This window comes from Vulpes lagopus, chromosome 10, assembly GCF_018345385.1.
Source record: "Vulpes lagopus strain Blue_001 chromosome 10, ASM1834538v1, whole genome shotgun sequence".
NCBI lineage: Eukaryota > Metazoa > Chordata > Mammalia > Carnivora > Canidae > Vulpes > Vulpes lagopus.
This window is the reverse complement of record NC_054833.1, coordinates 39382955-39405664: the sequence shown is the minus strand read 5'-3', so window position 1 is coordinate 39405664 and position 22710 is coordinate 39382955. Positions and strand designations below refer to the sequence as shown.

Below are 22710 nucleotides of genomic sequence, written 5' to 3'. Positions count from 1 at the left end.
CAAGCATGCCTGCCCCCTTTGCAGGATCATCCGGTGTTTATGATGGCAGAGTCTGCTTTGGCAGCACCCCCGAGTAGTGTAAAGGCAGCCAGCTACATTTCTTATCATGGCTCTCTGCAGCTGGGAGCACTAGGAAACCTCTTCTGTTGCTTTGATGGCAATTTTAGCAGACCTGCTGGTGGGATCCCCTCGTGTCCCCACCTCCAGACCCTTTTACCCCACTTCAAAAGCAAACAAAGAACAACAGAAAACCCTGGAAAGACCCTGTCAGAGGAGAATCTGCACTGCCATTGCCTGCAGGTGGCATTGGGGGAACAGTGAGGAGGGGTCCCCCTCCATAGAGAGGCCCTGCCCGGCGTCTGTGCCCTTTTGCCCGGCCCCTTCGTCATGAGCCTCTGTGGCAGTGCAGGTCCCATCTGCGCTAACGAGAAGAGCCATTAAGGCTCAGACAGGTTGCCAGTGGGGGAAGCTGCTCTAACAGTGTCATGATTGCTACTGTCTAATACATTTTCAATTTGAGGAAGGAGTTTACCATAAATATGCAGATCCTTTGAAGCTGCCTTTGCGGAGCCTGGCTCAGAGCGCTGGAGCGGGGGTTTGATTGCTGGAAATCCGCAGCCTCGAGTGCCAGCTCCCTGGCTGGGGGACAGAGCTGACGAGAGGGGGCCGGCTGGGGAGGCTGCTCAGCGGGCCATTCCCCACGAGCCAGCGAGCACTCTGCCTTTGATGAGGAAATTCTGGGGCAGCAGTTCTCGGGGAGAAGATGGGCGGGCTGCTTTGAAGGTTACTGAGAAGTCACTTATGTCTTCCTTTTAATTAAGGAGCCAGGAGAAGGGGAATTGGCATGAGGTTTGGAATAGTTGGCGTCTTCTAGAATGTCATGAATTCTTCGAGCTGGAGGAGACCCGAAGGGCTGTCGGGTCCAACTTTCACACCAAAGAATCAGACCCCTCGGTGGCCCTGTTTGCTCCCAGAGTGAAAGGGCAGCTCCCCAGCAAGGCCGCACATGCTGGGCCCCACTTAACCTTTGCGGGTGCCCTGCTCCCATGCTGCTTAGCTGCTCTGCCTCTACTGACGTGTTCCCTGACCGTGATCCATGAGTCCAGACCCAGCCTTCCCCCTGCTGAGAGTGGGGCCCAGCACAGGCCCGGAGGAAGGGACGTGCCATTCCAGCCCCAAGGAGTTCATCACATCCAGTAGGGACACCAGAGCCCTGGGGACCCAGGAGTTTGTCATGAGAGCTCTCTAAATCTACCGTTCCCCACTTCCGAGAGAGTTCATATGACAAGCCTCTCCGGTGGCAACTGGAATTTCAAAGTGTGACCTGGACGGCCCCTGCAGTCACCATGCGTGTCCCTCCATTCCCCCAGGGTGGCACTTCTGTAGTTAATTGAGTCCCTCCTCCTGGGAGGGCATCGGGCTATCCTGGCCACCCCCGATGGCAGACAGCTGGCTTGAGAAGGGTGTGACCTCCAGGACCCTCTCTCCTCCGGGCTCCCGGGCCCACGTACATCTGGTTCTTTCTCCCAGAGCCCTGACTCTTCCTGCTTATCAGCTTTGATGGGAAATTCACTGACTGCAGAAGCTGATTCACACATCAGCCGGCAAACAAATTAGAGCTACTTAAATTTTCAGACGGGGGGCTGCTTTTGGGCAGAGGAGCGGGGTTTCAAAGTGCTGCATTTTAAATATATTTCTTGTAATGTGCCCCATCACGCATCCTGCCGGAGCCCAGCCCCAGGGAAGTTTGCCAGGAGCGAGTGACTCTGCGGCGCCTCTTCAGCCAGCCCATGCCTGGGAGAGCTGGAAGAGGCTGAGCTGCTAATTTGGTCTCAGAAGCAGCCGGCGTCATCAGCTCTAGAGAGGGGCACGCCGCAGACCAGAGGTGTGGGCAGCGAGGGCAGGCAGGGGGCGGGGGGCCTGGGGAGGGGCCCTAGCGCGCTGGTCCTCAGTGGCCCCCCTGGGACATAGGGCTGGTGGTCCTATGATATCTGCGTCACGGACTTTATAAGATTATCGTGAGAACAAAATGAAAGGCTGTTTGTAGGTGTGCGTAGAGGACTCTACTCCACGGTGCAAAGTGGAGTCCCGTCCTCGCTCCTGGAGACGTCTGTGTAATGTCCCTCTGCCTTCGTGTGCAGCGTTCCTGGAGTCTTGCTCGTAGCCTGGCTCAGGGCAGAGAGAAGGACAAAGCAGGGCTGAGCCATGTGCTCACATCGCTCCTGCTGCAAGCCCAGAGCCCTGCAGAAATGCCACGAAGGCTGGCCCCTGCTTGAAGGACGTAAGCTTTGCCATCCAGCCTCTCTCTGCTTCAGGATGGGCTCCCCTTGGCCCTCCCCTACCCTCTTCCTCTTCTTCTCTCCTTCCCTCACATCTGCCCTCCCTCTGCTCCTTAATGTGGCATCATCACCTGTGCCGCCTGGCAGTGGCTCTGGGTGGGACAAAGATAAGAGCCAGAGGTGGTGGCTCCATTTCTGGGACAATCTACAGAACATCCAGGGCTTACCTAACATAGCACCGCTTGGACAAGACCTGCGGACACCCCCAAGCTAGAAACTCCTCATCTGCCCAGACTAGAGTGAGGCCCGGCCACACACCACCTCCCTGTGGGCCTGCCTCCCTGTAGGCACAACAATGGGCCATTCTCAGCCCTTCCCTGGGAGCTCAGCATTCTACTGAGTCTTGAAACACAGGGAGCAACCAGCGTCCTTCAAGCCCAGACACTTCATTAGAACCATTAGCTCAATTGGCATCTGCCGCTCAGAGCTCAAAGTTGTGTGTTATTAGTACAACTGCTTTCCCAAGACACTTCTCCACCTGGCGAGTTTAACAAATGAAGCCAAGCGCTCTCCATGCCCCAACTGTGGCGTGTTCATTGGCAGCAATTTCCTCGGAAGATGAAAAATCTCAAGCATGCCTGGGCTCTCTGATAGATTCTCTCCTCAGCAGCTAATTTGAAAGACCTTCTACCTTCTGGAGGCGTGAGAAGGACATGCGGCTGGGTCTTCATATTTACAGGCTCTGCTGTGCACTGGGCCGGTGCCAGTTTGTGCCAGGCCAACCTGGTCGTCCCCACCGCCGTCCCTGGAGGTTTGGAAGAGGGTCTGTGAGATTACTGACCACACAGGTGAAAAGGAGAGAGTGATAGAGGTAAAGGCAATCCTTCAACTCACAAAGTACTTCTGTGCAAAATGAGAAACAAAAACCACGAGAACAAAAGGCAGTCCGGGCACCCTCGCTGCCCTGCGCAGGGCAACTTCACTTCTGAAGGCCTGAGCCGGTGAGAGAGCCTATTAGGTCTCCGAGCGTGTCTTTGGAGGGCGGTATGTTTAATCAGAGCTGCCTGCAGCGCACTGAGCTCCGCTCCTGCCCTGGACAGTATTCATCTGTCACTGGAGTCCCAGAAAATAGCCGCTGTGGGTTTGTTCTCTTTGGCAGCAGGGGTGCCGAGGGCCGGGCCAAACGCCACTTCAGATCCTGGGGGTCGGGGATTTGGGATGGAGGTCCGGGCACATCTTGGCAAAAGCCAAACATCTGAACACATGCAGAGGTGCAGCCGACTCCTCATTTTTTTGTGGATTCTGTTTTTTCAAATCCTCCTACCCTCTAAAATCTACCTGGGTGTCCCAGAAACGGTACTCACGGTGCTGCTTAGGAGGCACACAGAAGAGTGAAAAATGGGAGTCAGTGGATGGGCAGGGTCCCAGCTGACCTGGAAAGGGCAGCATCTGCCTTCTTCCAGCCCTCAGACTGTAAACATGTGTCCTTTTTTGCGGTCTACATGGTGTCATGCCTTTCATACCGGTGTGTTTTTGCTTGGTGACTTTGCTGTTTAAAATGACCCCGGACCTGAGCACTGATGTGCTATGTCATGGACCTAAGTGCAAGAGAGCTGTGATGGGCCTTATGGACAAAAATACAGGTGTTCAGAAAGCATCATTCAGGCATGAATTACAGTCTATTGTTCGATATTAATGAATCGACGATATCTATATCTATTATGTGAAGTGTCATGAAGCAGAAACACACACAAAACGAGGTTGTGTGTTGATTGGTTGACAAAAAGGGTGTGTAACAGAAGCTTCTAGAAACCTAATCCTATCCCCTAGGAGCAGCAGCTTGGTATCCTCTAATTCAGTATTTGTGGCAAGTTTATTGAACATAATTACTGCAAATAATGAGAAATGACTGTAATGAGATTCAGTGAGGAGAGAAGACCAGGGATCAGTGTGCTTAGGAGTTGCTCACCTTGTCCTGCCATGGCCTGTTCTCTCTGCATTCACTACCCCGTACTCCGACTCTCTTGTTTTCTTATAATGTCCGTGGGCCTCATCTATTCCTTGATGCCCTGGCCTTCCTCCTGGTTCCCCTGATACAGAAGTGGAATCTAGATCCTACAATCCGAGGGCCATAAGGAATAATAAAGGTCCCGTAGAGCAGTGCTCTCATCAGATGTCTGGAGTCTTGCAAATGTATTTGCATGAAGTAGAGTCTGTGCCTGAAGGCCTCCTGTGTCGACGAACCCACTACCCATAGGAAGTAGAAAGCTCTCATTGTGAGCAAGGTTTGCTATCTATTGGGCACAATTCTTTCTTTTGTCTTTATTTCTGTTTCTTGGGTCTATCGTTCTGGTGGCTGCCTTTCCTTTTTCCTTATATAGTATGATTTCAGTCTCTTTACCTTCCTGGTCAGTCTCCTTGGAATACACTTGTTACCTTTGTGCTTCATTTAAAGAGCAGCACTTGAAACAACATGCGGCATCTCAGGTGTGGTCTGAGTAGAAGAGTACCCTCTTCCTTCACATCAAACCAGGCATCCCTTGGCCACTGGTGTCCACCATGGACACTGCCAGTTTATTTTCATGTTAACAAAACACAGTGTCTCAGCTCCAAGACCAGGCTCTACTGGGGGAATGCCAGGCCTCTACTATAGAGAGCTATTTCATGGCAGGACGGAGAGGGCCCTTCCTCACACCCCCTTCTTGGTGGCTACCTTCATGGTGCTTTATTTTCCTGCCTGTGTAGCTGAGCTTCCAGGGCTTCTGTGTTGTCCTGCTTGGGCCTGTCTCTCCCTCACTTTGCCCCCAAGGCACTTGGAAAAATGATATCACATTATAAACACACCCAGCATTTTTAGGAATTCAGTTTAGAGCTGGTGAGGACTAGATGACACCCTTCTTCTATAGGTGAAATAACTGAAGACTAAAACAGAAGTGACTTGCCCAAAGGAATTTCATAAGGTAATTAGGCAGATATTTATCGAGCACCCGTTATACATTATAGGCCAGACAGTGTCCTGGGACCTGGGGCTACATAGGGGAATTTACTAATGCAATCACCAACTGTTTAAGCACTGATTCTGTGCTAGGCCTTAGGGATATGATAGGGAGCAAGACAGAGCCTCATCATTTATGAGTGTACTGTCTTGGGGAAGACGGGTTTAAAACAAATAATAACTGAAAGAATTATATGAGTACAAGTGTGATGTATGCTGCAAAGGAGAAGTCTAGGGCCCTCTGCGTGAGTCATTGTGATGGGGACTTAACTGAGTCAGAGGAGGTGGGCATCCCCCACGTGGTGGGGGAGTGTGTCCCACCCAAGCAAGGGCCTCCCAGAGCTAGTGGTCTGGTGTGCAACTCTGAGACCAGAGTTGGTGGATGGTCAAGCCAGATTGCGAAGCTGGAATTCCTGAAGCTTTCTTTACTTTTTCCACTTTTCCCCACTGTTCTCTTCTTCAAACTTTATTTAAATATCCTCTTCTGGTGCAATCAGTTAAGCATCCAACTCTTGGTTTCAGCTCAGGTCGTGATCTCGAGGCTCTGGGATTGAGCCCCACATCGTGCTCAGTGTGGAGTCTGCTTGAGATTCTGTGTTCCTCACTCCTTCTGACCCTCCTGCTCATGCTTTCTCTAAAATCAATAAATAAGTTAAATAAATAAATAAATAAATAAATAAATAAATAAATAAATAAATAAATAAATAAAATTTCCTAAGTACAGAAGTCAGAATCAAAGACAGGGGGAAAAGCAGAGGCTGACTTCAGGGATGTGGACTCTCAGACAGGAACCTGGTAGCAAATACCAATGGATGAAGAATTACAATCCAGATCTTTGCTAAGTGTTTACACATCCATAGCCATGGAGAATTAGTATCTTGGGGGTGGTATAGTCCAGTGTACCTGCCTGGGTTTGAATCTGCACTCACCGTGGAACTTTGGGCTAGAAAGACTTCCTAAGTCTCAGTTTTCAAGTCTGTCAAATGGGGATGATAGTGGTACCTCCCTAGTAGTAGAGGTGGGAAGATTAACTAAGATGACGAGTGTAAAGCATTTAGTGCAGTGTCATGCAGTAAACGTTCAAAAGTGTTAGCTTGTATAATTTTCTTATAGTTAGTCCTCAAGTTCTACATGATGAGGACTAGAAGCTTATTGACGCCAAAAAAATGTATTTATTGAGCATCAGCTGTGTTCCAGGAGTTCTGCTAGGGGCTGATTATAGTGAACAGACAAGGTGTCCACATCTCTTGCACTAGCAAACACTTTGATACTTTTGGAGCATGACTTGCACATGGTTGCAATTCCAGACACACACTGACACCTGCCTCTACATAACTGAAACCAAAACTTCTGAAACAGTGGTCACCTGGCCATGTGCAGTACACCCTGACCTAATCTGGATTTAGGTTCCAGTTTTAGGGTATAGGTATTCACCTACTAAATTGATTTCAGAACCCACTAATGGGGAGCAGCCCCAATTGAACCAAAACATTGCCTTAAACCAACTGGGTTGTGGCTTAATAAACCCAGGTAGAGACTTTCCTTTGATAGGACGTCTTCCCAGTTTTTCCAGGACTTGTTTCTGATCTCTTATTTTTGCCATTTGCCATTGGTTGTTGTTTGATCCTGAATTTTCACAGCATTCTGCATGTAAGCATATATTTTGTTAGAAGAATATTTTGGCAAAGAGAATGAGGTCTTCAGCAATGCCCTGTGTTCCCCGGATCACCCCCTCAGGCACTCAACTGAGTCCTTACTCGTGACCAGTCTCCCATGTAAAATAAACTTTTATGATTGGAGATATTAGGTTTAAATTCAATAAATGTTTATCTCCTTCATGCCAGGGGTGTTTACTGTAGGAGCTTACGTTCCATGCCTTTTAACTGACCTTCAGTCAAGTACAGCCCTGTACTGTAGAGTCTGAAACTATAACTCAATTTCCATTAATTCCGAAGGTTCCTAGTCATAAGTGCCTCACACCTGACTGTCTTTTTTTTTTTCCTGCCTGTAGGTCAAACTCAGTTCTGTGCACACAAGAAGATGCTAATATATTATCATATGCATCCTTCTTAATGAGAATTTCAACTTCAAACCCTGACCCCTGAGGTCAAAAATAATGCATCACTGGTTATGCTGTGTTCAACTTTGGATGGTCCCAGAGAACAAGGATCTGAAACTTAAAAAAAAGAGCTTGCATTTGGATAGGTCTTTAAACTTTTGTCACATCTGTGATTGCCTCAGATCATCCCAGTCAGTAGAGAAGGGAAGGAAGACCACCCTTATCTTATAGTAGCAAAATTGACCTCCCAAGGCACATGGCAAGGGCACGATGGAACTTGGCATCAGATCTCCTGACTTTTGGTCAACTGCATTTCCACCAGACAGACAATATGGGACTATTTTCCCTTCCCATGGCTCGTTTGGGCTCATCAGAAGCCATCATAACATGATCTCAGTTGATTATCAGCAGCAGTGCTGTGCTATGGGCAAGTGGGTTCATTTATTTCCATTTTATAGATGAGAAAGATCTCATCTTTCTTGATCTCATCTTTCTTGTATCTTCTGGTGTACCCCCCAACCCTGCATCCCCTTGTGTCAGGCCTCTAAGCAACCTCCTTGCACCTTGGCTTGGATCGCTTTTGTGGGGTCTTTTAGGAGACTCTCTTCACATTTGTATTCTCCAAAGAACAAGTTTATAGTGATCAGAGAGGTATGTGGGAAGGCCCAAGCCCTAAGATCAAGAGAGCCTACACCTGCTCCAACAGTATAATAATAAGTAGAACATGGATTCAAACCTAAGTTTAACCTAGAAAATACCACAGCAAGTTGCCCGAGATCTCTGAGTCTCAATTTCTTTTATTCTTTCATTAATTTGTTCAGTCATTCAATAATAACTTGTATAAAGTGCCTATATTAAGCATTATTACCATTGTCTGAAGTATCTATATCTCTCAGGTGGGAAAAATAACAAGGTTGTTATGCAGAATCAGGGAAATTTATGTAAGCAAACCAATGGCTGAGTGCCCAGCTTGCAAAGGTGATCAATAAATGTTTGCAAACTCTGGCGCTGGAGCAGAAGGGCTTGCCTGGCCTTGGAGTGATGTCAGCTTCTCTAGAAGCTAGATCCCGGCAGCGCCGAGTGCAAAGAACAATCATCTAAATGTACATAAAATATTAAATGTTACAGAGTGCACACCCACAGATACAGGCAAGGATGCGAGGAAATCCCTCAGGGCTTTAAAAATAAATCCCTTTTTACCTACTTGGGAGAGAACAAATGGGCAGAATGACAGCCCTGAGTGACTCCACGCAGGACTAAGAGGGCTATGAGGGAGGAGCACGAGTAGCTGCTCCGGGCAGGACAGATGTCCTCAGGTGACAGCAGAGGGCTCTTCCTTGGTGGCGTAGCGAGAAAGACAAGCGGCGAGCAATGGTCTTGTTGCTGAGTGTGTAATTATAGCCTGAGACAAATGTGATGAAAGGGTTTGGGGAGAAGTTTGACTTTGGGAGAAAAAGGGAAAGCCTCCTAGAAGCAGTGACTTTTGAAATGTAGCCTGAAAGCATTAGCTGGGATGACCTAGACAAGGGTTTAGAAAGCTTCTGTAAAGATCCAGATGGTAAATAGTCAGACTTTGCAGCTCTATCCTCGTAGATGAATATAGTCCTGGATAGTCCGTAAGTGAACAGGTGTGGCTGTGTTCTAATACAACTTTCTTTCCTGAAATAGACCACCTCTGAAGAGCTGAAAGAAGGCTGGGAGGAGTGTGGGTATGCAGCAAAGAAAGTTCCAGAGGGGGAATGACATGCACGCAGACCCTGGCAAGAAGGGACTTGTTGCACTTGAGTGTGGAGACGTGACTGGTGCACAGATAAAGCTGGAGAATATAGTGTGAGATGGGCCTGCGGCGTGTGTAGAGGCCCACCCTACGGGGCCTGGTAGGCGGTGTAAAGGATCTCTGTCCTTAAACCCAAATGGGAAGAAGGGAAGGGTTTTAAGCAGGGTCTGGGTGATCATATTTGAGATTTTGTAGAGATGACTGCCGGCTGCTGGGTGGTGAGCAGAACAGAGGGCTGGAGTGTAACCTGGCCCAGGGGAGGCTCGGTGGAAACGAGGACTTGAGTAGAGGTGAGGGAAGGGGAGACTTGGGGAAGCTCAATGACCACAGTGGCCACAGTGCCGGATGCTAACGTGGGACTCCAGACTCCACGTGACACGCCACCAGCTCTTACAGGAAGCGGCAGGGGAGCCCTGGGGTCCTGGCCCTGAACAAGCGCTCCCTGTGGCCTCTTGCTGAGGGCGTGACCAGCTTGCTTACACTGACCCACGATCACACACAGACTAAATGCAGGTCTCAGAACACACCTTCACTTGGACAGCAGTGGCCTTTCCAAAGGACTCTGGGTCGTCTGTATCGATGCCACAGAATCCATTCACCAGAGCCCCCACATCCCATCTGGCCTTATCTGTGCTCTCCTTACAGCCATTCTTTCGAGCTCGGTCACTTGGTTGCTCGCCCAGGGGTTAAACACAGATATCCTGACTGCGGTACCAAATGACTGTTCACAAGGAGAAGAGACACTCTGAGAAGTAGATGCATTAACTTATCAAAGCGCAGAAGTGAAGGCAAGTGGGCATCCACATTTCAGTAAGCCAGAGCAGCATTATATCACAGCACAGTGTGATAACTGCCTTCATAACGGTGACACCGTATTAAGGTCAAGACTCTCACTCTGTTTAAGAGGACAGTGGAAAGTGTAAATCTCTTTGGAAGAATTTTTTGGGAACAATGCTTTCAAATAAATAATTAACTCTCCAGATTCTTAGTGCTTAAGGAGCAAGATTATTATTAATTCATATGGTCACACATTAACATAAATCCTGTGTCCTTTAGGAATGTTGGATGAATGATACTTTCTGCGCAAACACATCCGTATCATTTATGTACAGAGATGTTCATATTTGACTAAGCACTCTGATCACGAGACATTTCTCCCAGGGGCACCAGGATCGGTTGTGAGAAGAGGTACACATTCATTTTAAATATTATGATCTCAGTGAAGGGGCACGTTGACCTTGTCTTGAATCCTGTTTTTTCCACTTACCAGCTCTGTGACTTGGGTTGATTATGAGCGTACGTGGACTTCACTTTGTATGCATACCCTTCGAGCATCCGGCACAGAGACTGTGCGGGCACAGCCAGTGAGGGCCACTATACACATCCTCCCCGACTCTGTTCAGTGGCATCACATCGGTAGCCTGCAATCAACCTGAGCGGGCATGTTTACACCATGGACATTGGCAAACACTATAAATCAGAGCCTTTTTTCCTGCAAAGCCAGTTTTTAAACATTTCCTGGCTCATCATCTAATCACTATGAACCTCTGTATCTTTTCCCGTGATCAAGTCTGTCATCGGAGTTGGTCTTTCTGCTGTGCTTTGGTTCATCCTGCATCAGAATCACCTGGCGGGCTTGCCGCACACACATCGCTGGGCCCTACTGCAAGAATTTCTGATTTAGTCAATCTGGAGGGGGGCCTAAGAATTTGTACTTCTGCCCCCAGTACTGCTGGTCCCGGAAGCAGACTTTGAGACTCTTGGTCTCCTCTGCCTAATAAACTAAAGTCTACAGTGCGAAGCCCTCTGTAGGATGCGGAGGGGATTCCCACCTTCTGTCTCAGACCATGGCATTAAAAATTAATGAGTGCTTGCATGGTGCTTGCACACGTACCATCTCTTTTAGTCTTCTTGAAGAGTCTGTGAGGTAATAATCACCATTTTCACCCCCATTTTACAGATGGAGGAAATAGAGGCTCAGAGGGCTTGAGCAACTTACCCAGGGTCACACAGCTCCATCAGCAGAGAAGCCACACTAAACTCGGCTCCTCCCACTCTGGGGCCACGGCATTCACGGTGCAGATGGCACAAAGGTCAAGGGCGAGTAGAGGCTGGAATCCAACTTGCCCAGCTGTGCACCTGCATGGCCACATCAGCCAGGGGGAAGGTGCCTTTTTCTTACCTGTGTTAAGGTGCGGTAGAGGCTCTAACAAGTGTCGTCCAAGTCCACGGACATGATGCAAAGGCAGAGCAAGTGGGAGAAACAGAAAGTACAGAGAGAGGGCCATGGAAAGACATCATTTGCACATAATCAGGCGGGCACATGTGGGCATGTGGAAAGAGGCTGACAAAACAGCTGTTCCTGCAGGAGGTTCGGGGGGCAGGTGTCAGCAGGGTGGAGCAAGGGAATCTGGCTGGAGGCAGAGCCACAGATTGTCAGCGATGAGAGCTGCGTCTCCTGCCCACCCCTGGCATGTGTGTGGCATGGAAGGTGCCCAGTGGGTGGGGCAATTAGCCTGTATCCCAGGGCTCCTGGCTCTGTCTCTCGCTTTCCCTCCCACCGCCTTTCTGCAATTAGATTGTGCTGGGTGATAGCTGCCAAGCCGCTTTGTTGCATCTGATGAGTTTATTAATTTCTTAGGGGCTAATGGGAGGGTGGGTGGGAGATTCATTTCCTGACTAGAGCTGAGGGGCTGATTAGTCTTTTTGCTGTGTCCCCAGAGGTGGAGGGTGGAGGTGGGGAGCATGGCTCAGGCCGTCAGTTCTGGCTCTGGGTAAATCATTTCTCTCCCTGGCTTTCGTGGGAGCCTATCTGATGGCTTGAGTTAAGATCAGGGGGGCTGGGGCTGGGGCAGGTGGTTAGTGAAGATTAGGCCCTCTGAGAACAGCAGAGGTGGGAAAGTAGGTAGGGGTGGGGAGAGCTGAGGTCTTATTGGCCCTTTCGGTGTCGAGTTCACATTTTAGGTGACAGGTAGGACTCTAAAGAAGTTCAGTCCTTGTCTCAGACGTGCAGTTGCTGATGTCCAGCCTAATTGTTCTTGATGTCCTTCTGTCCAAATCTGGCCCTTCCCATCCTAAGAGGCCACTGGGAGCTAACTCTAGCCATTTTGAAGACAGGGAAAGGAGCCTTCAAGAGAACAGTCATTTCATTTGACTCTGTGGAATCTCAAAACCCAGGAGAGAGCTGCTCTGTCCTGGGTTTTTGCTGGATGGTCGAGGCTCCTTCTCTGCTTCACCAGGCCTGCTTTCATGGAACACATGTTGGCATCCCCACCCAAGAGATAGCAGCAGAGACAGGAAAGTCTCACTTTGAGGAGTCACACAGCTCTGGACTCAAGCCCGGGCACCACTACTAGAAAGGTGACCTTAGGCAAGCTGCTAAATCTGTCTGAGCCTTGGTTTCCTCATAAACCAAAACGCTGGCACTCTCCGCAAAGTTGGGGGGAGAGTTCAAAGAGTTGATAGAACACATCGAGCACAGCAGGTGTCCAGCCACTACCGTTCCCCTTTCATTTTGGAAACCTAGCAGCTCCTCCCTAGTCCTCCCCACCCATCTCCCCTGCAGAGAGGGGCAGAGGGGGAGCTCCAGCTGGTCCCTTTGAGAGGCAGGAGGTGCTCCAGAGAGCCAGAGGAGGCTCACTTGCCTTCTGCCCACACTCCATCAGCAGCAGCAATCTGCTGATATGAAATGCTGGCTCCCCTTGCTTCCAAGTACCAGCCCCCAAGCAAGATGCTGGGGTATGAGCAGAAACCGGCCAGCCCCACGCAGGCTAGTGGGGAAGGCAGGCAAACGAAAATGTGCGGTAGGACGTTGGAAGAGCCAGACAGGATGGCCATGAAAGCTTGCTTGGAAAGATACATCTGGGACTAAATCTCAGGCCTCTCAGCCGATGGGTGAGGTGACCCTAGGACAAGGTGGAGGGACTCTTATCTCAGCATCAGTTTAATCTGTCAAATGGGGCCTCCCATGTGGATCTGCTCAAAACTCTGGTTGTAAACTAGAAACCAGTGTGCGTAGATCCAGGACCCTTCTGCCCTTGCAGAAGTAGAAAAAGCTGCCCACCCCTCTCCCAAGTGGCATCCTCCTAGAGGCAGTGGAGGGGAGTTTTGGGTCATCTCCCCTTGGGGTGATGAAAGCCTCACCTGTGAGACCATCAGACCTAGCTTGGCATCAAGACCATGATGTCAGAGAGATGGTTACTGCTCCTCAAGACCCCCAACCCTCTGGCCCTACAGTGTGGGGGTCAGGCCCAAGGGTGAGATATGTCTTCATTGTTGTTTGATTTTCCACAGGAGGAACCCAGAGCCCAGCTCTGGTGAGTACAGAGCCACGTGGCATCCACGGAACTTGTGAGGGTTTTCCAGGGAAGCTGCCGCTGGGTGCACACAGGTGAATGTGTGCATTTCATTGGGTTTCCAGCCAGCTGTCAGCCATATCTCCTGGTTGCCCACCCCCAACACTCAGCAACACAAATGATTTGCCAGGGGTTCCAGCTAGTAGAAATATATTGGTATCACACACACACGTATTTATAAAAAGGGTTCCTTTGAGAACACAAACCATCTAAAAACCCAATAATGTTGAGGATAGGTGTAGGCGACTTTCTAGAATGGAGAACTGAGTCAGTTGTGCATTTGTTCCCCCCTTGAATTGAAGGCAGTCGGGAAGAGGAAGGAAAATAGTGGCAGGTTAAATACACTGTCACAATGACCCAGTGACGTTTCTGTTATTATTCTCCTCTTAGGGATGAGGAGACACGCTCAGAGAGGGTCAGGAACTTTTCGGAGGTTACGCCTTTGAGATCAGTGCTCCTGGGCCTGGCTGAATAATCTAGTGTCAGACTGATGCGTCCAGGATCTTGATTGGCTCCGAGAAGAAGGCAGGGGAAACATTACCAACCCCACTGATAGATGGGGAAACTGAGACTCAGAAATATTTAAGTAACGTGCCTAGGTTCTCACGGCTAGCAAGCGAATCAACCAGGACGAGAACCCGGGTCTTCCCTCTTCCGGTTCCTTCACTCATTGGACCACTCAGCACCATTCACCGAAGGGCCAAGTTCTGATTCTTATTTAGGGAACTGGAATTACTGAAAGCAGGCTGAAGCAAAAGGGTTTGGGGGCATTCTTGCCGCAAGGTGATGTGATTCCACATGTTCCATTCCCTTCTGTGTGAGCGAACGTCCCCAAACTGCATTCCGTTCCTGATTTGTTTTTCTACTTTCCTCTTCTCCTGGGTCTTTACCCCCATCTTTCCTTCCTTTCTCAGAGGCCACCTCCCACCTTCCTTGACCCCCTCAACCCTGTGGAACAGTAACCCTACCCTCATGCAGGGAAACTCCATATCTCTGCCTCCTTCTTTGGCTTCCAGATGACCTGGCTGGAGGCAGGGGACTGGCCTCTCAGCTTCTTCCGACCCTGGAGGACTGCACATGACCTCAGCACCCTCTCCCCAGCTGCCTGTGTTCCCCCATTTCTTCCCAGCCCCTCTCTCATTTGTCTCCTCAGATTGGCCAGTGGCACGTGGCGGACGGCCTCAGCATGGACAGCCGCCTCTACGCCTCCAACATCTCCGACAGCCTCTTCAACACCACCCTGGTTGTCACCACCATCCTGGTAAGCGGGGTGGTCCCGGGCCTCCCAGCTGCAGCTCCCCGGGGTGCCTTCTCCAGCTCCAGGCATTCCCGGGCTTCCCGGGGAACGCGAGATGGGAGCTCTGATGGCAGCATCGAGGCCAATTTATGACAGTGTAATTAAACGCAAGTTGCTGTTTCATATGGAAATGATATTTGATGAGTTCCAGAGCAGCTGGGAAAGAGGGATGGTGCAGAGAGACACCACAGTTTGTGGATGACTCTTCCAGGGGCACCCTGACAGCCCGGGTGGCTGTGCATGGCCCAGGGAAGGGGGCCTTCTGACATGGGTGGGAGTAGCCCCCCGGGGAGGCTCGGTCCTGTCCATCAGGGTGGCCCCTTTGCTTTCATGACAGCCTACTTTCCTTGGTGTCTACTGTGCATAAAATGCGCCCCTGCAAGTAGATAACCAAATTGCAGTGGGTTTTTATGGCCTGTTTCTTCATTTCCAGATGGCCAAAAGAAAGTTCTCAATCTATAGAGCCAGGGACCATCTGCCTTTTTTTTTTATTTGATTCCATTCTCTTCGACAATTACCAAGCCCTTCTCCCCACGGGTCAGGCACTGTGCTCATTCCTGGAGACACATGGATGAGCAAGACTTGGTCTCTAGCCTCAAAGAGGTTATAATTTAGTAGACGGCCTGGGTCAAGTGCATTTATGGCCAAGGTCATTGTCTTCTTCCCCTGTGAAGACCTCATGTTTTAAAAGACTTGTCAATTAAACCAACTACATATATTAAATGATAATTAGTTTCTTCCTCGCCCCTCACTCTCCCCTTTCAACAAATCAAAAGCATATTTCCCTGCCTGGCACCGTGTCTTATCAGCAGGAGATAACCAGTGTTGCCACGCTGATATAATTCCAGCCCAAAGCAGAGACTGGATGTACCAGTTAGTCTGCTCAGCCTTATCATTGCTAAATGCGCGAGGTCTGCAAATGTGTCCGTTTCTTTAGGCTTTTTGAGATAATGAAAGAGCTCAGGGACCTCCATCACTACCTTCAGGAGCTCCTAGGGCACAGGAAGACTAGCTTAGAATTATTGATCTACTGTGGGCAGTGAAATAAAAGCCAGGAAAGAGGCTCATGCCTCGCACTTTGCAGGCTGAAGGAGGGAGAGGTCCCATCCCACCAGGAAGGGCCTAGAGAAGAAGGGACACTGAGAATGGGCTCCAAGAGCCAGGGAGAGATGGGGAGGGAGAAGTGAATGAAGGGCAGCATTGTTGGGTGTTTAGCAAGTGCTGAAAAAGGCAGGTTCTCCAGGAAATAAGCCTTGGTAGAGAGAGAAGAGGATGAGGCCAGACAAGTAGACCGAGTCCCTAGCACTTAAAGACTTGAATGCCCCTCTGTTGAGTTTTCCCTTCATGCAGTAGGAAACGGAGTCAGCGAATATTTTCATCCATTTATTCAGTGAATATTTGGGGGGTGCTGCTGTATGCTGGGCACTTTTGTAGGTGCCCAGGAATAGACAGTGCTGGAGTGGGGAGTCAGGGTGCTGAGATTGCGGGCGTCCGTGGGGACCCTACTGAGCCAGGGAAATCTGGAGCAGAGACCTGACGGGAGGAGGAGGGAGCCAAGTGGCCGTCTGGGAGGGAATATTCTGGGCAGAGGGAAGGATGGAAGAGACAGTTCTAGCTCCCAGAATTTTGATCATTCCACCTCTCAGCTGCAGCGTTAGCTTGTCTGAACCAACGTGGAAATGCCAGAAAGATCGGAGGGTGGTGGGGTCACCACTGCCCCTCCCTGAGGTGTAGTAGAGCGAGGCCGAGCTGGGCAGTGGTGAGCAGCGGTCCTGGCTGAGGAGGTCGGCACACAGCATGACAGCTGGGACCTCCCTCTTGTGGCCCTTTCTACCTTGGAAGTATTTCTTGAGTTTGTCCCCTGCTGTCTGTCCCCAAAGTCCATGCCCTACCTGAGGCCCATTTACTTCTTTCACCTGAGTGTGACCTGACCTCCTTAGAGGCTCTCTTCTCAATGGCTCAGTCTACGCCCCATACTCCCTACCCATTTGTCAGCATGGTCTTCCTAAGGAGGTCGACCACCCAGGGCCCACCGCCCCCCAACTGCCCCTCATAATCAGGCCTGGCCTGCTGTACCTGCTTCCGCTCCGTGTGACTTGGGGTCTGGCGGTACGGGATGGCCCAGCATTTCCTCACCATATCGTGCCATTCCCTGCCTCTGTACGTGCTGTTCCCTCAGCCCAGGATGCCCTTCCTCCCACTTCCCGTTTCCAACTGGAAATGTCTGTGCACCCTTCAAAGCTCTGTTCAGATGTCACTTCTTCCAGGAAGTCTTCCCTGACAGGACTCCTGCCTTCTCCCCATCTCTAGCACTTTGCACACACCTGTCGTGGCCTTTCTCCTGTTAGAGGTGGTTGTGTCCACTCTACCTCCCCTTCTAGAATGAGGGCTCCTCAAAGGTTGGGGTTCCTGACACAAAGTAGGAACTCAGTGATTGGAATTTGAATATAAAGTTGTTTCTCCCTACAGGGTAGGGGGATGTCCCTTAAAAGCCAACAAAAGTTTGAGAGGGACAGGAGGACATTGTTGGGTTGTATGCGGTGCTCAGAGCTTTGGCACAGACTCACGGGACGCTGAGATCACAGGGCTGTGTTTCTAGACTGGGAAAGGCAACCTGACTCTGTGTGTGCGTGTGTATGTTGAACACACATATGAAGGGTGGCAGCAGGGCACCTCTGTGTCAGGTGACATTTAATAGCACACTAAGTGCAGTTCAGACACAGAGCTTTTCTCGTGCGTGTGTGTTTGAGACAGCGGCTAAGAGTCAATAATTCGCACCAGGAATGATTGTCTTAATTTAGTCCCTGGGGACTATTTGTGGGTTGTCCTTGGCAGGTGGTAATCCTGAATGACTTAATCCCTTTTTTTTTTCTTTTTTTAAGATTTTATTTATTTATCTGTGAGAGACACAGAGAGAAAGGTAGAGACACAGGCAGAGGGAGAAGCAGGCTCCCTGCAGGGAGCCCGTTGCGGGACTCGATCCTGGGACCCCAGGATCACGCCCTGAGCTGAAGGGAGGCGCTCAACTGCTGAGCCACCCAGGTGTCCCATGACTTAATCCCTTAAAACTCAGCACGTATCCCTGTTGTCCCGTGTTCCCATCGGGGGACGCATGGGACATATCCATGATGTATTTGCACAGAATTAGCCGTAGCTCTCATTCCTCGAGCGCTTACCCCGTGTCAGACCCCAAAGTAAACTGTTTGCCTGTGTTACCCCTTCCGTTCCCCCAGCCCTCCTGCCAGGACAGGGGCTCCTGCTCTAGGCCAGCATGCCCGGTCCCCACATCTTCCAGAGTGCTGTTAAGCCCCAAACTTGCTGACATTTTGACTTTCCCACCTGTCTCCTCCCTCCAAGATGGGCCTTTGGTGTGTTTACTTTGAACACATCAGTGAATTTTTTTTTTTTAAAGATTTTATTTATTCATTAGAGAGAAGCAGGCTCCTCCTCACTGAGCAGGGAGTCTGATCCCAGGACTCTGGAACCATGACCTGAGCGGAAGGCAGATGCTTAACCAACTGAGCCGCCCTGGCACTCCCCACATCAGTGAATTTTAAGTTAACTTGAGAGTAGAGGGTATCTGGGGAGAAGAATTTCATGATGCTCCTTGGGATAATTAAGGGTATCCTGGGATGTTGCCGATCCATGGGTGGAACCCCCAGCCAACCCCCGTCCCTAAGGCCATGTCTGAGTGCTGTTCACTCAGTCCACGAGGGCCTAAAGCCAGAGCCAGCTGGGGCTCCCGAGGAAGGGGAAGACCCTGTGCAGGCCCCACCTACATCCTACCGGGGAGCACATCCTAGAGCATAACTGGACCACATGCGGCCCTGGCCGTGAGCGCAGGGGGAGTTCTGAGAAGTGTTTTGGCATCAGAGGAGGGACCGGGACCCCAAGGACAGAGGTGAGTTAGGCTAGGTGGCAGAAGAGAAGGAAGAGCACCTGGGAGGAGAGGACCCCTTGATCCCAGGACAGAATGTGTGAAGGCAGGAGCCCGGCCCATCTCACTGACTTGGCGGTGAGCTTGGTCATGAAGCAGAGCCACGTCACCAGCGATGCAGGGCTCCCTCTCTGATGCACAGCCTTGTGCCTTCTTCTCTCCCACATCACACCACAAGTCCCTCCCATCCCCTCCCATCGTGCCCTTGGTCTGTCTGTCCTCCCCAGCCCAGCCTGAGCTCAGCAAACCAGCGCTTCAGCACTCCCATCTCTTAGCTTCCAGCACGATGCTCAGCCCTCCCAGCTCGTGCCTGTCCCAAGCCCAGTTGTCCTTGCAGTCCCTGCCCCCGGCTACCCGGCTACCAGTCAGCCTCCCGACGTCAGCGGGGCCTTGGCACTCCCTGGGCTCATGTCTTGCTCACTCCTGTCATATCCCCTGAGCACTCCTGTCAAAACCTCCTGCTCACCCAGCCTTCGGTCCTGCCCCCAAAGCACCTCTGGGGCCCGGCACGGATTGCAGGCCCTCCGCCCCCTCCCTCCTCTGCACGGCTGTCCACGTCTCCACTTGCCCTCCAGGCCCACTTCCCAGCGTCGCTCTCCCCTTGGCCCTGTCTCCCTCCGTTCCTCCCTGGGACCTGGCTGCACCAGCTAGCACTTCTCTTCCTTGGTAATCTCTCCTTCTCCCTGGATTCCTCCTTTCTGCCTGCAAATATACCCTGGTCCCTGCCCTCCACAGACACCATCACCACCCCCTTACCCAGGCCCTGTTGCCCTACGCCCAGTTTGGGGGATCGTAAATCATGGTATTGGTGGACACGGGGGAAATCCTCCAGCCCCGTGCCTTGCAGATGGGGAACTAAAGCCAGAGGAGAGGCGTGGCCCGGTGCAGTCAGGTGGAGAGGCCATCCGCCCACCCTCCTTTCTCTCCTAACTTCTCAAAATTCTGGTCCTTTCTCTCTTGTGTGCCCCACGTTCGTTCCCCATTCCTGCAGAGTCCTGCTGTCCCCACGGCACCTGCCTCGGAAGGGTCGCCAGCAACACCTGGCCCAGGCACCCCTGCACAGCCTGCATCTCCCTCTGTGGGAACATCTGTGCACTTTTTCCCCAACCTCCTCCCTCCTGGGCTGTCCTGACCACACTTTCCTGACTTTCCGCTTTTCTGGCTGCTTCTGCATTGTCGTCTTCCATGGCTGCTCTTCATTTCCTGCGGCATAGATCAGTCTTCTGTCTGCGGTCCCTCTTCTGTTTCTCCTCAGTCTTCTCCTGCGATGGCCTCATGTGTCCTCCGCGCAGAGACCCCCTCCCCAGGCCCTGCCCCTCTTGCCCTCACTCTGCAGTTTAAACATTCGGCCAGGCGTTTCCTCCTAGACAGCCTACCGGCACCCCAAATTCAGCATTGCCAGATCCTCTTCCCTTCTAAAGCATCCGTGTGAGTGAGGACGCCCTCCTCGGGTCATCCACCCAGGCCCCTCCCCTGTGCGCCCTGCACCCCACCTGCCATTGGGCCTGGCCGGCTCTGTCTCTTCCAGCTCCCAGCACTCCATCGTGAGTCAGACTGTGGCTCGGGACCCAGTATCTCGCATCAGGAGAGGGTCTGTCCTCACCCCCACATGCTCTGTCTTATTATTTGATATTCTTAATCATCCAGTCTTGCAAACCCTCCCGACATGCAGGGCTTCCCTACTTGCATGTACACTGTGCATCCACCTTGTCCCGGGCTCCAGCACCCCTCCGACCCTAATTCATCTCTTTGTCCTCTCAGCCACCCCTGCACAAACTTGTGCTCCAGCTGAATGGAGGATCCATTGTCCCCTGAAGAGGCCATGGTCCTCCTCACTGAGGACTCGATCTTGCCTTTCCCCTGCCTCTGATGCTTTCCATTCATACCTGTTCCATCTGTGTTCCATCACTCTCTGGAGCCCAGTTTGGATTCTCCCTCCCCTGTGGAACCTTCTCTAGATGTTTCACTGGGAAGACCCACCCCTCTTCCCAGGGCTCTCATGGCTGTACGCGCTCTGCCTTGGGTTGCAGAGGGCGGTGCATGTTCTTACCTTGCCCTGCTAAATTGTCGGCAACCTGGAATCTCACGATGCCCTGCGATAGATCTGTGTGCAATAGACAAAAGGAGGGGGTATAAGGAAGGGATAGGATGAGGGTGAGGTCAGATGTTGACCTGAAACAAGGTGGAGGGGCTGCAGCTTGGCCCCCTGTGCCCTGGGGACCCTTGTGTGTTCCTGGTAAGAGAAGTGCCTGGAGGTCGGGAGGGGAGCTAATGGCCACCACCAGAGTAGTCACGCGAGTCACTTCCCTCTGCCATCTCCTCCCCAACCTCTGCCCCGGCACCCCCATCCCTTGCGGCTGGGACACCAGGGCTAAGATGAGAATGACAGCTGCCCAGTTTTGCTGCAGGAAAACCCGTATTTAATGCTGAAGGGGAACCACCAGGAGATGGAAGGCAATGACCGCTACGAGGGCTTCTGCGTGGACATGCTCAAGGAGCTGGCGGAGATTCTCCGGTTCAACTACAAGATCCGCCTGGTGGGGGACGGTGTGTACGGTGTTCCTGAGGCCAACGGTACCTGGACAGGAATGGTCGGGGAGCTGATTGCCAGGGTAAGGAAAGAGCAGGTGACCTGGACTTGGGGGTGGGCTGGGGAGGGAGATGAAAGGCATAAGGTTGTGCTGTGTATATGCTTAGGAACCATCCACGTGTTCAGGCAATCGTGCATTTTTCAGGGAGTTGTCCATTCATTGCACAAATCCTTTCTGAGCTGGTGCCGAGCCCGGCACTGGCCGTACCCACTGGTGAAGAAGACCACCATGATCCCTGTCCTGTGGCTCTCAAGGCTCAGCACCTGTCATGGGTAATGGAGGTTTGGACCAATAACATGGCTTTGAGGGCTTGGGGCCCATTTCTGGAAGACCCTGGTGCTTTTGTTTGTTCTGATTATTTTACTACTCAGCAGCACCCCCTGCCAGAGCTTGGACAGACCTAGGAGAGCACAACACGCCACAGCCGTTGACTTTGATGCTGGCGAGGTGCTGCCAAGGGAGAGATGATACAATAACGGGGAAAAAGGGATCAACTGTCTGAGCAGGTGGTCACAGTTATGGTGTTTTGTGGCTTCTCGTGATATTGCCTGCTGTGTTAATGTGCTTTCACAGACCTAGAGTCAGGGTGCACTTGGACAGGCTATAGATTTTCAAGGTGAACGTGGGGACTTGGCAAAAAATGCAGGTGTGTATCACAGAATGTCAGTCTTCTGTTCGGTTAGAGCAAGGATGTACAAAGTTCTTCCAGCGGGAAATGTCTTCTTGGCTCACACTATTAACACCTGTAAAAATTAATTAAGTCATTACTGATTCACCGTCCTTATTTCCATAACCGGGTTTTTGTGGTCAGGTCCTGGTGGTGGACCCTCCGTGCAGAGAGCACAGACCCGGGTTCTTAGTGTGACTTTAAACCAAGCCCTCCCCCTCTTTCCAAGTGAGGCCTCCCATGTGCATGATGCTTTACATTTATTATCTCTAATCCTCTTTATACATACCTTTTAGCTAGTTGTTATCCTCATTTTACAAACGAGCCATCTGAAGCTCAGAGAGCTTGAATGACTTGTCTGTGAAGCCACACGGTTAGTAGGAGACTGGGACTTGAACCCAGATCTGTGTAACGCCACGGCCCTCGTTCTTCCCACAGACGCACACCACCGCAGCTGGACTGCGATGTTGCCATGAAGGGATCCTTCTGTCCCGGCCCTTTCTTGTCTTTTCCTTTTTAGGCTCCCTCCCTCCACATCCTCCTTTCCTTCAGCCTGGCCTTCTTCCTTTCTTCCTTCTTTTTTCCCCTGCCCTTTATCTGTCGAGGTAGTATGATTTTGACACTTCATATGTACCAGACTTGGGACCTGAGACAAATTTTTGCCATCATCGTCGTCAAGGATAAAAATGTTAGTTGGACTTTAAATAAGCTGTCCTTGACAATGCATCATGCACCGTTCTATCTAGACAGGAG

The 22710-nt window shown here is 51.1% G+C and overlaps 1 protein-coding gene across 5 annotated transcripts in view; it reads left to right on the top strand.

Moving 5' to 3' along the window:
• GRIK4 (glutamate ionotropic receptor kainate type subunit 4) overlaps positions 1–22710 on the top strand; it is a 424573-nt gene that overhangs the window by 328276 nt on the left and 73587 nt on the right. For all 5 annotated transcript variants that reach the window (XM_041769772.1, XM_041769768.1, XM_041769770.1 and 2 more), the window contains 2 exons: positions 14619–14726; positions 21108–21311. In XM_041769772.1, the coding sequence (XP_041625706.1) occupies positions 14619–14726; positions 21108–21311 (312 nt within the window). The remainder of the gene's footprint in view (positions 1–14618; positions 14727–21107; positions 21312–22710) is intronic.